The sequence below is a fragment of the Halichoerus grypus genome, chromosome 2 (assembly GCF_964656455.1).
Source record: "Halichoerus grypus chromosome 2, mHalGry1.hap1.1, whole genome shotgun sequence".
Lineage (NCBI taxonomy): Eukaryota > Metazoa > Chordata > Mammalia > Carnivora > Phocidae > Halichoerus > Halichoerus grypus.
In genome coordinates this window covers 49,069,073-49,083,512 of record NC_135713.1, presented here as the reverse complement: position 1 = coordinate 49,083,512, position 14,440 = coordinate 49,069,073, and the positions used below count along the sequence as shown (strand labels likewise).

Sequence of the window (14,440 nt, the reverse complement as noted above, 5' to 3'; positions counted from 1 at the left end):
CAAACCAAAAATTAACCAACCAAACAACCCCCAACAGCCAAGCATACATCTCTATTTTTTTATTTTGGTCTTTTCGTTGGATTTTCCCTTCTTTTTTTTTTTTTTCTCTCCTTTTTTTTTCGGGTTATCGCTCAGTTTTGAGCGAAGGTTTACATTTTTTAAAAATTTGCTTTCCAGCCCGCCTTGATCTTCTAGCACGAGTTCATCGTCTCAAAAAAAAAAAAAAATCTCTGGCTGGCGTTTTTCTTTCCTTTTTTTTTTTTTTTCAATATTTTCAAGGGGGAGGAGATTTTCCACAAGAAAAGGTTGTTTTCATGTTTGGGATTCAGGAAAGCATCCAACGGAGTGGAAGCAGCATGAAGGAAGAGCCGCTGGGCAGCGGCATGAACGCGGTGCGGACGTGGATGCAGGGCGCCGGGGTGCTGGACGCCAACACGGCGGCGCAGAGGTGGGTACCGCTCGGGGACCGCGGCCGGGGAGGCGAGCCGCAAGCAGAAGAGCCGGGAAGCGGTGGCGGCGGCCGCTGCGGGGCCGGGCCGCGCTCGAGAGTCCGCCGCTCCGCTCGGCTCGCCTCCGGGGCTCCGCGCTCCCCGGCCGCGCTGCCTTGGTCGCCTGCGGCCGGAGAGAGCCGGGAGCTGCTTGCGAAGAGCCCACGCTTTGCCGGCACTTTCCCCTGCTTCGCCTGTGACTGTTTTCATTTCGTTTTAAGCCAGAAGAGGCGTCTCACCAGCACGATGTTGGATATCTGTGTTTTTATGTGATTGCTCTTTCTTTCCCGGCTGGCTGCCTTCTCTTTCTTTTTCTTACTTTCCTTCCTTACTTTTCTTTTCTTTTTTCTTTCTTTTCTTTCTCTCTTCTCTTTCCTTCCTTCCTTTCCTTCCTTTTTTCTTTTTTTCTTCCCTCCTTTCTAAACTTTTTTCCTTCTCTTCTTTCTTTCCCTCCCTTCCTCTTCTTTCTTTCCTTCCTCCTCCTTCCTTCTCCCTTCCTTCCTTTTTTCCTTTCTTCCTCCTTCTTTACTTTCTTTCCTTTTCTCTTTTCCTTTCCTTCCTTCCCTCTCTTCCCTCTTTCCGTCCTCCCTTTCTTCATTCTTTCCTTCCCCTTCTTTCTTCACTCCTCCCTCCTCTCTTCTCCTTCCCTTACCTCCTTTCTCTCTCCATATCTCCCCAGAACCTTCTCTTAATTCTCTAGGCTGGTTCTCCATCCCCCTCTCTCTAGCTTTCAGTTTTTCTCAGTCCACCGGTAGAACAGCAACTCCCAACTTTAATTCTGACATCTCCTAAAAGTCTTCCCCACCCTCTGTCACCATGGTCCCTTAGAGCCCCTCTCCCACTCAGTTCCTGAGATGCTAGACTGTGTGGCCTGGAGGCACTGCCCTTGGAGATTGACGTGCGGGAACTTTTCTGGGCACTCTTATCACACTTTCCGGGGACTCCTGGTCCCAAGTGAGAAATGGTCTTTTTTTTTTTTCCAGACCACCAGCTGGGCTTGGGGGAGTAGGAGATCTGACGGCCCCTAGCCCTATCGGACTCCGAGAGGGCGGAAGGGGAAAAAGGAAGATGACTAATTACCTCATCCTCATCTTCTCCGGGCAGGGGACAAGTGCCTGCAACACTGTTCCCATCCCCGCTGAGTACAAGGATGGGGGTGGTTAGTAGTGAGAGTGAGTTGGGTAACTGGGTTGGAAGCGAAAGAGTGTGTGTATGTGTGCGTGTGCGTGTGTGTGAGCGCGCCCTTGTGTTGGGCAGGTCGGGTTGTTAGTGGCCTCCCGGAGCCCCTGGCACCCGAGCCTCCAGTTCCCCCGCGGGCGCGCTCAGTCGGCTCCCCTGGTCCATAGGATTTCTGGAATGAGTGTGAGGATTTCTGTGGAGCAGCGAAACTTTGTCAGGACAGGTCTTTTAAAAACATCCCCAGTTCCCTGTTCCACAGCGACCACCCCCGACAGCTCTGAGCCCCCCACCCTCAGATCCTTTTTCTCACTTGCTTTATTTGGGGAGGGGGCATGCGGTTTCCCGAAACCGAGCGTCCGCGCTTGGCGGGGGCACTTGAGGTTTCCTGGAGGATGGCTTCGGCTTCAAGAAGCTGAGCCTGTTCCCCATCCATCCTCACCTGCCCTCGAAGCTGAGGCGGGAGATTCGTGGGGGTGGCGGGAACCAGTTCCCATGCTCCCCTCCCTCCAAGTTGTAAACGACCAGCTGTATTCCGCGAACGCGGGTTCACCGCATCCACCTCCACTTTTCTTCCTTCCCACGCAGCGCGTGTCAGGTCGGAGTAAATGCTTGCGGGGTTTTATCTCCTGCGCAAAACCCAAACAAAACTTCCCGGGCTCTTCCGCGAGTTCGGGGGGCGCGCCCTGTGCTCGGCGGATTGGACACGCGAGAGCACGCATGTCCCGCCGCCGGGTGGGCCCGGGGCGCCGGAGGGGGCGTGTAGGGCGCCCACTGGGTGTCCTGGGGGTAGAGGAGGTTGATGTTTGAGGGTTCTCGCGTGTGTAAGGGGTGACAAAGGGTCGCGCGTCGGTGTCCCGCTTAGCCGTCTAACTCTGCGTCTTTGGCCACAGCGGGGTGGGTCTGGCCCGGGCTCACTTTGAGAAGCAGCCGCCTTCCAATCTGCGGAAATCCAACTTCTTCCACTTCGTCCTGGCCCTCTACGACAGACAGGGCCAGCCCGTGGAGATCGAGAGGACAGCCTTTGTGGGGTTCGTGGAGAAGGAAAAAGTAAGTGGGCGCAGCGCCGCTGCCCCTCGCCCCCGACCGGGGAGCAGGCCCAGCCGCTTCGCGAGGCGCGCTCCTCGGCGAGGGCAAAGCATCCATAACACACTCCTGAGCGGGGTCCCCCAAGCCACTTCCCGTCCTGGGCGAACCCGGGCTCCTCATCCTGAGGTTCTGCTCCAAAAAAGTTCGCGTGGAGCCCCAGAGCTGGAGAGAGGCGAGCCCGGCTTCGCACTCCAGAGTCAAGGGCGCCTGGGATGAACCCGCCCTCAACCGCGCGACCACGCGCGGCTCCTGCCTCTGCTGGCCCAGGCCCGAGCCCCCAGGCCCCACGGAATTTTCTGGAAGGGAAGAGGGAGCAGTAAGGGTCGGGAGGGCGGCAGAGGGATCACAGTTGGCCTCAATTTCTGCTGCTCCCGGGCCTGTCCGGTTTCCGGACGGGGGTCCCGTCTTCGGGAAAGTTGCCTCGAAGTCGGTCCACTCGCTCACGCCGACCTCTTTCCTGCGTCTCTTGTGTCTTTGCGTCCTGCTGCAACCCAGGAAGCCAACAGCGAAAAGACCAATAACGGGATTCACTACCGGCTCCAGCTCCTCTACAGCAATGGTGAGGCTCCGATCAGGTCCGCGCCGGCACCCCGGGGCCCTGGGTGAGGCAGGGTGCGTGGGAAGATACAGGTGGACCAGAGCCCTGAGCACGCAGAGTCGTCCACCGCCCTCGGGGTAACCCGGCCTCTCCTAAGTTTCGCCTGAGGAGGTTTCACCTGAGGAGGCCCCGAGTAGCCGGAAGGCGGCCGTAGCGGGCTGGAGCACACCTGGGACCAGGTGTGGAGCCCCGGCCCTCGCAGGGCCACTTTCTTTCTTCCTCCCATTCCGAAGGCCTGTTTTCGTGGCTCAGCCCCGACTCCAGGCCCTAAGTCCTTCGGGCTCAGGGTGCTAGAGCGGTCGTGGCCTTGCTGGGTCCCAGAGAGCGCGCGGAGGGGTTCCCTCCGAGAAAAGGGAGAGAAGCCAGGTGGGGGTCCTGCCACATTCTCAGCTGCCGTGCTTGGGGACTGGCCCCTCTCTGGACACTGGGGAGAGTGCGGGTGGTGGTGTCCTGTCTGTGCTTCTCCGGGACAGTAGGCATTGCATACGCCTTGGAGCCCCATTCTTTGTTTGTTTGTTTATTTGTTTTGCGGCAGATCCTCTCTCACTTACTTTTCCTTCGTTCCCCTATCCTCCTCCCCTCCCCCCCAGGGATAAGGACGGAGCAAGATTTCTACGTGCGCCTCATTGACTCCATGACAAAACAAGTAAGTTTCTTAATTTCGTGCCGCGGGGTGACTCTAGGGCCTCGAAATTTGAGGGAGTCCAGAAGTTGGCTACTCCTTAGCGCGGGGTCTGGGACTCGAACTCTCCACACCAGGGCGGATCTAAGACCTCACTCTCAGCGCAGCCTTCCAAGCGCGGAGACACACACTAGCGCCCACCGCGTGCGGGAGTTGGCTCGAAGGCTCTTTCCTACCAAGGGAGACGCAGGCCTAGTGCATTAAGACTCCAGGGTGCTGAGTGGGGAGAGTAAGTGCTGAACTTCCTTTGACCCGGCCGAGGAGCCCCAGGGGGCGCAAAAGGTGCCCAGGGACCGGGGCGTAGAGTGGGCTGAACTTGTGAAACCCGAACCCTCCGGGCCACTCCTGGGAGGTAGAGGGTAGGGAAGGGTGTGTGTGTGTTGGCGGGGGAGGGGGGGGGGCTATGTATCTTTCTCAGGAATGGAGAGATGAGCTGAGAGCGCAGATGACCCACTCCACAGATTTTTTAAAAAGGAGGTGGTGGTGGTAGTATTAAGAGGGAGCGACAATTGTTAGAGGATATTTTGCAAAAATCCTCCTGCTTTTGCCTCCAAGTTTGGCAAGAAGCCAGGCAGCATGAGTGAGCTTGTGGTCTTAAAGGTACATAGACGGCATTTTCTACAACTCCCCAACACGCGGGTGTCAAGCAGCGTACATTAAGGTTGAGTTATGGTTTAAAAGATACAATTATGAGCCGAGTCAGAAAAGAGGCCTGACGTTTTAATGAGGCACAGGAGTCTTTTATTTTTTTTTAATTTTAAGAAAAAGTTTAGTTTCAGAATTAAGTAGCTGGTTAGGTAGTTGGAACACTTAGTAACAAAAAAGAAGCCAGCTTTATTGGGTGGGGGAAAGAAATTAGAACAAAGAGCAAAGTTATGCATTGTGTACTAACCACCAATTTAGTAAGAGGAATAAAACTTATTTGCTTGATTACAATTTTAAGATAGTTCCTTCAAAATAAGGAGGGTGATCGTCTTTCATAGATACTGACTTGGAAGTTTTCAAATTAGGGTATACATGCATATTTAAAAAGTATTTTTAGATAAGCGTGGCTTAAATATGTTCTACAAAATGCACATTCATAAGTTGTTAGAAGTTTTAAAATCTATTCAGTAAGAACCTTTCAATAATAGCTAATTTTGATTGTTAGTCTCATATTTCATTGTGAACCAAGTAGAAAACCTGAGGGTATGAAATGTAGTTTTAAAAATAATAAATAAATATCTACTGAAGACTATTTCAAGTTAAACGCTTAAAATATTTGACTTTCTTGAAGATTTATTTCTTGGTTGATTGGTCAGAGTAAATTCACATTTATACTTTCAGTCTTGGTCTTATTTTCTTTATTACTCATTTTGATTATTACATAGGATAATTCCCTTTCATTTGGACACATTGTATTTTGTTAAAAAATTTTTTTCCCCTGCAATGCGGAAACACAAAAGCCTGATTTCAGTACCATTTTTTTTTTATTATATCAAAACAAAAATATCTTAAGTGGAGTTTTATTTTAAAAAATTGTCTTTGATACCCTAGATATCTTTTCCTGCCATTCTCATCAGAGGAAAGAAAAGAGGGAAGGGGGAGGGCGAAAGTATGAACTATAATACATATTCCGTATGTATTTATTAGAAATTGCTTTTTAAAAGATAAAAATCCCCACAAACCAGTCTGAAAGGCCTGTATACTTGTGCAACATTGGCCACTTAAATATTAAATTATAGGCAGCACTATGAAACAAACAATTGTGAGGAGTGCAAAATTAGGACATGTCTGAAGTGATTAACTGCTTCCAAAACTTTTAGACCCCTTCAACAAAAAGTGCCACCAAGAACTGATTTTCCCATTATGAAATGAATTGACGTTACACAGTCTCATATGGTGGAGGAATAATTTTGATTTTTATAAAGCAATACATTCAAATATCATTTACTAACAAGGTCATAGAGCTTAAGAACAACTACAGCTTATGGCATTCTTTGACTGCATGGTATTATAAATTCTGTCAGTTGGGGGTGGGGGACTAGAACAAGATACAGTTTATTTTTAATAATAACAGGTATGAGAAAGTCATTTGCCATGATGTGACATCTTACTGAAAGTTAAAATTATAAATGTATGCAATTATATGTTTTGGTGGGGAGTGACGTAAAAAAAGATTTAAATAACTATCTGAATTTATTCCAAAAATATCAAGAGAAAGGGATTTTTTTTTTTTTGAGGCATACCTGTTTGTTTTCATAATAATTGTCTATTGCCTTCTGTGTAGGTTTCACTTTGAAACGCAATCCCTGCCCATTATCTGTTTGTTTGTTTGTTGATTATGTGCTGTAAGAGTTTGGGAAGAGGTTAGCTTCTTGTAGACACAGTGAATACAATAGTCTTCAGAAAGCAGATCAGTGTGAAGAAGCATAACTTTTCCTGGCTGTGACATAATTATTATACTTTAGTCTTAATGAGTAAAACAATGGATTCTCATCTAACTTGAAATTATTCTATGATAATTAACTACCAAGTCTGATTTAAAATTTCTTAAATTTTTTATTTTTGTTAAATATGCAGTGACCCCTTCAATCAGAAGTAAGACTTGACATAAGCTGACTGATTAAATGTTACAATTTTTTTCCCCTGTAAAATTCTTCCAGATAGACTCAGGAATTTGATATTTAGAGTACAGAATGGGATAATTCCAGTGATGTGATCCATTCTAATCACATCCTAAATTTTGGACGGAATACCTAGTCACAGTTCAAGTGTCTTCTCTTAGCTGCTTGTTTGTAACATTTTTCATATCAGAGAAGCAGCTTTATGGGTGTGATGTCTTATCTTTGACTCAGAAGTTGGGGTTAAAACTCAAAGGGAATCATTTTTATAATTCAAAGAGTACTAAATCCAAAACTACCTGTGCACTCTACATTTTCATAGAATGTTCCTAACTTGGGTGGAGTTAGCAGCATTGAAATCAAACAGAAATGTACTCAATCAACCAAGATGTATTGATATGACACAGTATTTCACACCTTTTCAAAGTGTCTCATTACACTATTTTGGGTAATGACTCTTAATTTTGGACTCAACCAAGAAAGAGAAGTTTTATTACAAGTCAATGTGTAAGGATCTGAGCCCCCTTATCCCTATGCCTCTCTCATAAAACACAAAGGATATGATGATATTTAAAAAATTCATCCACCAACTAGAAAATGAGAGGCTTGCTTTTGGGAAGGGTTGTTCAAAACCAAGTTTAGCTGGGCTAAAAATAGGTTGTTTTTGTGTCATTGCTGTTTTTGGTATTCCATTAGTGAGCATGCAGAAAGGCCTGTAGGATCCAGAAGGTTATGGCTGTTGCATTCAGAAACAACATCTACAGCCGAAGCTCAAATGAACCCAGTGGGGGAGGTCTGATGTTTAATGTGCCTCATCTCAGACTTTCACGTAGTATTTGAAATATGATTATGTTATGTGATTGCTTTGGTGAGTTAACATTAAGTAGTTTAAAAAAAAAAGCCTTTAACTTATCTTCCCTCCTACCATCTTGCTTTAAAAAAAGTGACATTTTTATAATTCAAAGAGTACCAAATTCCATAAAGTTATCAAAAACAAAATACTCCTGCCCACAGACAGAAGCTCTTTTTTGGAAAGGGAAAAATAACAGTCACATAATCCTTGTCATGTATGGGTTTGAAGGTAGGTGATGTGGTAAGGGGACCCTAAAAAGGTCTTAGCATAGTAGGTGGGAAGTCCAAAGTACAATGATCAGAAATGCTGTCCTCTTTCTCTTACAAGCTAATCTTCTTTATATATTTGTTTTGATGTTCCCAGTACTTTAAGTTATTGATGCAAGCGCATTTCTTCCTATTGATTGTTTCATTATATCCTGCCACAGCCACGTAGATTTGATTAACAACCCTTTCAGTTCATGGTTCTTCATTGGTAGATAAACACATTTTTAGTATATCAGCAAGTTCCAAAGGAATTCACTAGGGCCAGCAGAGAGGTTCTTTCATACATTTGGAGAAACAAACAAACAAAAAAGGCAAGTTTATAGTCAGGAGCCACATTTCAGCAGCTTTCTCTCTCCTTTGGTAACATGTCAAAAATGCAGGTGATTTAAATTTCCTTGCACATAGAGGAATGAAGAAGTTTGGAATTTTTATGCATGATCAGGACCTGTGTTTGGGAAAATGTAAACTCATCACAGTGGAAAATGTGTTGTTTGGAGTCTGGGGGTGAAAACAAAGCTGATGGTTTTGGAGAGATTGCCGGAGCCAGATGGCCTAGTACTTCCCCAGTCTGGCGGTCCAACTGCTCCCTCCTGGATAATATACAGCCATTTGTTCAGGGATATTTACGCTAGAGCTGTTTCCATGTGAATGTTTGAACAGCATTAAAAACGAACATATTAGTAGTGATGCATTTATCGAACGCATATGACTACACCAATAGTCTGTTCTTCTGTCTTGACTTATATTGCTGAGAGGAATGAAGGGGTGTTTGGATGTTGGTGAATTGTTTATATAGTTGTTGAGCAAAAATGATTTGGTTTCAGTGAGTAATTAAAGCATGTAAGCATTTGGAATCAAACTAATAGAAATAAATGATAGCACCTACCTTGAAGCTCTTTTGTGACAGTTAAATGAATTCATACATGTAAGATGCTTAGAATAGTGACTGGCACATATTAAGTGCTTAATAAATTAGCTGCTTTTATTATTTTATTATTATTATTATTATCCCATCGGGTTCACAAAGCCAGCTGTACCTACTAATATAGATGTAAATGTAGTTATCGTATGAGTGAAATATCTCTTACTACTGTTAGAAAAAGAAATATAATGTGGGGTTGTTAGAGTGATTCAGTTTTTATCTTAGTGCTTGAATAATATAAGGGAATTTATTTCTTTGAGACCTTAAAAATGTAGTCTAAAGCTAACTGCTTTCGATCCACATTCTCTTTTTATTCAGGGCTGTGATGTAACTGAACAGCATACTGAATATGATATCATTCCTTTGCAACTTTCCTAATTCAGTTCTGAAAACAGGTCTTCTTAGCTGCTAAGCTGAAATTACATCTTTATAATTTGTTCACCAGTAGCCCAGCTGCTAATTGAAACAAAATAATTTTTTATTTTATCCCACTCTTAATGTTGGATTGCTGTTTGACACAATTGTTTATGAAATGTCAGATTTGTAGTGTTTTCTTTGGCACAGGTTAATTTTTAACTAGGGCTCCTTCACCTACTGGAAATTTCTGGGATCACATAAGCTAGCACTTTTTTTTTTTTTTTAATGACAAGCAATATAACTTGATGACCGAATGCAATGATTAATATTCTAGTACATTGATATTGTAGGTGTTCATATTATTTTTTGATTCATTCCAATTCTTGGTAATTTGCTACCAAAGGCTTGTTGACAGTCTGTGTTTAGAGGACATTTTACTTCTGGTTGAAGGAGGTACTTTGTACATTCATGAACTTATTCTTGAAGATGATAAATTAGGTTTGGCCTTTATTTTGTATGTAGAAAAAAAGTAACATATTCTCAAGGTTACTGCTTTTACTTAAGTGGAAAATTAGGAGTTTTTGTTAGTTACGGATAACCATTTCTCTTTCCTTTCTCTTTCTTTCCCTCTTTTTTCTTTTCTTTTTCCTTCCTTCCCTCCCTCCCCCCCCCTTCCTTCTTTCCTTCCTTCCAATGATGATGAAAAGTTTCCTATTGTTTGGTTCTTCTAATGAAAACATTTGTTCCTAAAACCCTTTTGGATTTTGAAGAACCAAAGTCAAAACTATTTTCCTTGCCCTCTTTATTTTGGCATAGAACACAAAGAGTTAAAACTATTAGAAGAGTAAGCAAAGAAAAGCCGTGCTCAATTCTCTGTATTTCCTTTGGCATCCTATTGAAGTGTGATCTTGGTGCGTGTTCACTGTGTATTTTTCGTTTTTTCTGTGTGGTCTTTATCCATAGTAAGTTTCAATTAACTTTTAAGACTCAGTGATATTTTAGAAAAGCAAGGATGAACCACACTTTACAAGATGCCATCTAAAACAGTGGCCATCAAGGCAGATTTTCTCTATTGATTGATTTATTCTTTTTCAAAGACCGGTATAGGTGGATTTATATTTGGGCATTTGAAATGGATGGCATTTTATTCTCTCACAGTTAAACTTCAGGTACTGCTGTTGCATAAGGATGTGCAAGTTTAAGAATACCTATTTTTTTCCTCATTTTTGTTAGTTATAAAAAATTATTCTGGAAAAAACATTCAATCTGAAAATTAATGGAGTGTTAAAAATACTTTGATATTTTCTTTCTGCTTATGAGGAGAGGACATTAAGGAAAGGGGGGCTAGTATATCAGGAAACTAAATCTGCTCCACATAGGTCAAGTTTTGACAACTTCTTTATCAATTTCACCAGGTTTTTAAAGTTGAGATGAAGTTAGGGTTGTTTATTCTTTTAGCTTTCTTCCTGCACAAGTATTCCTGCCACCTTCAGGGATTTACTTGCCATTGGCAGAATTAAGGCCAATATTGTTTTCTGCTTCATATTGTATTTTTATTTCTTAGGTCGAAACCCGAACTTGCTTTGCTATCAATTCATTTATTTAATAATATATTTTATATGTTTTCTCTCCCCCTCCTGTCCATGTCTGTAACAGGCCTCTCTGGTCCTTACTCCTGATAAACACATTGATTTATTTAAACCACTGTTGTCTTTGTCGCTCTCATAGCAGACTACCTTCCTCACAGTGAACAGACACATGATTTACTATGGAGGATGAAAATAAGCCTTCTTCTTGGTGTTCCATTGTCTGGGCCCTAAACCAGCTGTCTATTAAAATGGTTTCACTTAAAAGAGTCAATGCTGTTTATATGCTTCTGTGATCTCCCAGCTGATCCAGTCTCAGCGAGCTTTACTCACACCCCACAGAGGCACATATTTAAATTAGTAAGAAAAGCAGAAACTTCTAAGTTGGTATTAGAAGATCCCTTTCCTTTTAGGCTTAAAGTCTGGGTTTGCTGAACTGTGAACCCATCTTGACATATGTATGAAATGTAGACGGTAAAGAACTGATATGTGGCCATCAGTTATGTAGGTGTGTAAGCTGGAGGGAGACCTTGGTGACATTTTTAAAAAGTCTGTCTTATTGTGGACACTCTGCTTCAGAGATATTCAGCAAAATAACTTTATCATATTTTCCTATTTTGGATCTCATTGGAATGTTGATTTCTTGGCCCATATCTTTTATGTGATACTGTGTGTGTGTGTGTGTGTGTGTGTGTGTGTGTGTGTGTGTGTGTTAAGAAGGCTTTTCAGTAACAAATACTGCAAGGTGAGGTTGGAAGTAGATCTTCCTGTGACTGAGGTCCACTCTGTAACTGATTCTGTTACACTGAGGTTCTAGCTTACTATACTTCCAGGATTTTAGTTCTACTTCATAGGAGAGTGAAAAGACTCCCTGTTTCTCTTGCTTTCATTTCAGAAGTCACAGAAGTAGCCCTTCTTTCTCTGTGTTTATGTGCTAAAAAATATTGTTCTGTTGAGGCCTCAAAAAGAGGGACAGCAGAAACTTTATGCTTCCACTCCTCTCTGGAATTCTTAACTATTTCTGAGCAAATCCAAACTCATGCTTTTATTTTTCTATGCTTGATTTAGAGAAGGATTCTCCAATTTGACTGCTGCCAGAAGTGAAGTGGCAGTTTGGCATTTGGTAAAGAGATGTATCACAGAGGCCCTGTGCCTTCCACGAAAGATGTTCAGTCACTAAAGATAAAAACATGGGATCGCTGGGCATCCCTGGATCATCTACTGTTTAGGGGAGTTGTGAGCATATCTGCATTGCGGCATGACTTTCACTGAATATCATCACAGATCCACTGATTTTGGTGGAACCAGCAGCCTCAACAAAAATAATATCATCTAGAAAGAATCAAAGTGAGAAGGTCTGATGTAACTGATACACATTCCTCTTTAAAAAAAAACACAATTTTCTTTTTTTACAGGAAGGAAAACCCTACCAATATCTGTGAATATATTTACCAAGTTACTTGTATTAGTTTAGCATGACAAAAAACTGAAGTTGAAACAGAGGTTATCAGTGATATTAAGAGAACATCCAAAACATGTAAAACATGTAGTGATAAATAGGATTTCACAAAAATGCATGCTTAGAATGTTTTAGCACCATATTTAAGACCTAATCAGTTATTTACAGTGTTTCTTTGATTTCAGCAGTGATTGCAGTAAATAAAGCAGGCAGATATAATTTTCGGTTTTCAAAATGTTTTCGATTTACTCAACACATTTTCTTGAATAAAGCAACTTCTCGGGTATTTGAAAAGGTCTTTTAAGAATACAGGAAAGAATCATCAGTGTAGGCTAAAACTAGTGGATGAAAATTTTAGGGATAATATGATATTACTATAATGTAGATTATCTCTCCATAAGATAGTTATGAGTTACATAAAGTGAAGTAGTAACGTTACAGTGGGGAAATCGGGGTGGATGGCAGACAGCACCTTAACCAAATGGTCAGAGTTTACTGCCAGTAATGGACCTAGTTGACAGTGTGATTTGATACACTGAGAAGAACTCAGAATCACATCTGTGGTATTCCAGCCCTGAAATGTTTAACTTTAATCTAAGTCTGAGGAGACATCCGATAATCCCAAACTGAGGATATTCTGCAAAAGAGCTGGCTTGTATTCTTTAACAATGTCAATATCATGAACTACAGACTCAGAAATGTTCTGTATTAAAGGAGACATGACGACTGAATGCAATGATTGGTATTGGAGTTTTAAAATTTTTATTTATTTATTTATTTATTTATTTATTTATTTATTTTGCTGTGAAGGACATTATTGGGTAATTGGTGAATTTCAATAAAGTCTGTAGATTAGATTATTATATTGTATAATTGTCCTGTGGTTATGGAAGAGGATTCTTTGTTTTAAGGAAATAATATGCTGAAGTATTTAGGGTATGTCGGCAATTTACTTATGAATGGTTCAGGAAAAAAATAGAAAAGAATAAGCAGATTTAGTAAAGTATAAACATTTGAGGAATCTGGTTAAAGAGTATCTTATAATTCTTTATATATTCTTGCAACTTTCTTGTAAGTCTAAAATTATGTCAAAATAAAACATTAAAAAATACAAGGTTATGGTAGGCTAACCATAAAAAAAATGGTTTTGAGGGGCCAATGATAGAGAAGGGTTTTCTCCTTATACAGGCGCTTTACACCATGTTTTTGTTTGTTGCAACTTTTGTTCTGTAATGGAATTAATTGTCATACCCCGAGCCTGCTCTAGGGTCTGCACACACTGTGTTGTAAGCTGTCTCGATCCTTTACAGGTTCTAAAAGTCCCAGGTTTATAAACAAAGCACATTAGAGCCAACTACAAGTTAGTTACTGCAGCATCTCTGTGTACTAAATAAGGATAGTCTCTGGTTAATTTAAATGGTTTTGTTGCCAAGAAATTGAGAGTTATCTGAATGTGTGAAAGTAATTTTATTAATAATTTGCAGCTGTGTTTGTATTATGCGGTGATACAGTGTTAAATTAGTTAAAATATATCCTGAGGTAGAGCATTGCTCTACCAATAGGTGTGTTTTCCTTTGGCCCAGTGTTAACGTGTAGGTCTTCCAGGAAGCTGCCATCTCAGGGAAACTTCAGGGTGATTTTAAGCAACATGTTTGTATGCACATTACTGAAAACAGACAAAGACATATTGGCTGATGAGGTGGTTTAGAGTCCAAATTTTGGGAGTCAGATGTAATTCTTCTCAGTTTAGGGAGATAACTCTGTGGCTTAAGCCCACACACACAGCATATGCCGACGCGTGTTACTGTTTGGGTGGGTGTACACCCTGGAGAGCACATGTTTTCAGCCTGTAGGTGGGAAGAAGGATTTTCCCTGATTGATGAATCATCTCAAAGAAGACACAGTGAACGGACTCATTAACCATACCCCCACTTGTTTTCTGCTGCTCATCTCTAGAACACTAAATGTTGGGGCTGGAAGTAGTAAAATGAAGTGACAAATGCATATTTAAAAGATCCACGTGCTTTTCTATATTTTAAATCACTAGCATCTGAATCTGCTAAACCTTCTGGGTTTTTCCTCCTCATTGATTAGATTCATCTTATTCTGAATGGAAAGGAGAATTATGGTTGTCTTGACAACAGAAGTTTATCTCATACACTGATCCGAAGATGTGCATCATAATAATGTGGCTGACGGGACAGAGAGGAACATATACCCTCTACTTGATTTGGGTTGATCCTTAACAACATATCCTGAAGCAGTCAGCTCAGTGAGGCTTTGGGTTCCCGAAAGCTAATTGGCCCTCAGCAATATTGAAGTGGTCAAGTACTCAATTGCAATAGTTTGTTCTCTGGTATT

The 14,440-nt window shown here is 42.1% G+C and overlaps 1 protein-coding gene across 13 annotated transcripts in view; it reads left to right on the top strand.

Moving 5' to 3' along the window:
* The first annotated feature begins 309 nt into the window (after positions 1 to 309).
* EBF1 (EBF transcription factor 1) overlaps positions 310 to 14,440 on the top strand; it is a 391,270-nt gene continuing 377,139 nt past the window's right edge. For all 13 annotated transcript variants that reach the window (XM_036103654.2, XM_078066804.1, XM_036103653.2 and 10 more), the window contains exons 1-4: positions 310 to 448; positions 2,558 to 2,714; positions 3,249 to 3,312; positions 3,942 to 3,997. In XM_036103654.2, the coding sequence (XP_035959547.1) occupies positions 315 to 448; positions 2,558 to 2,714; positions 3,249 to 3,312; positions 3,942 to 3,997 (411 nt within the window). In that variant the 5' untranslated portion in view covers positions 310 to 314. The remainder of the gene's footprint in view (positions 449 to 2,557; positions 2,715 to 3,248; positions 3,313 to 3,941; positions 3,998 to 14,440) is intronic.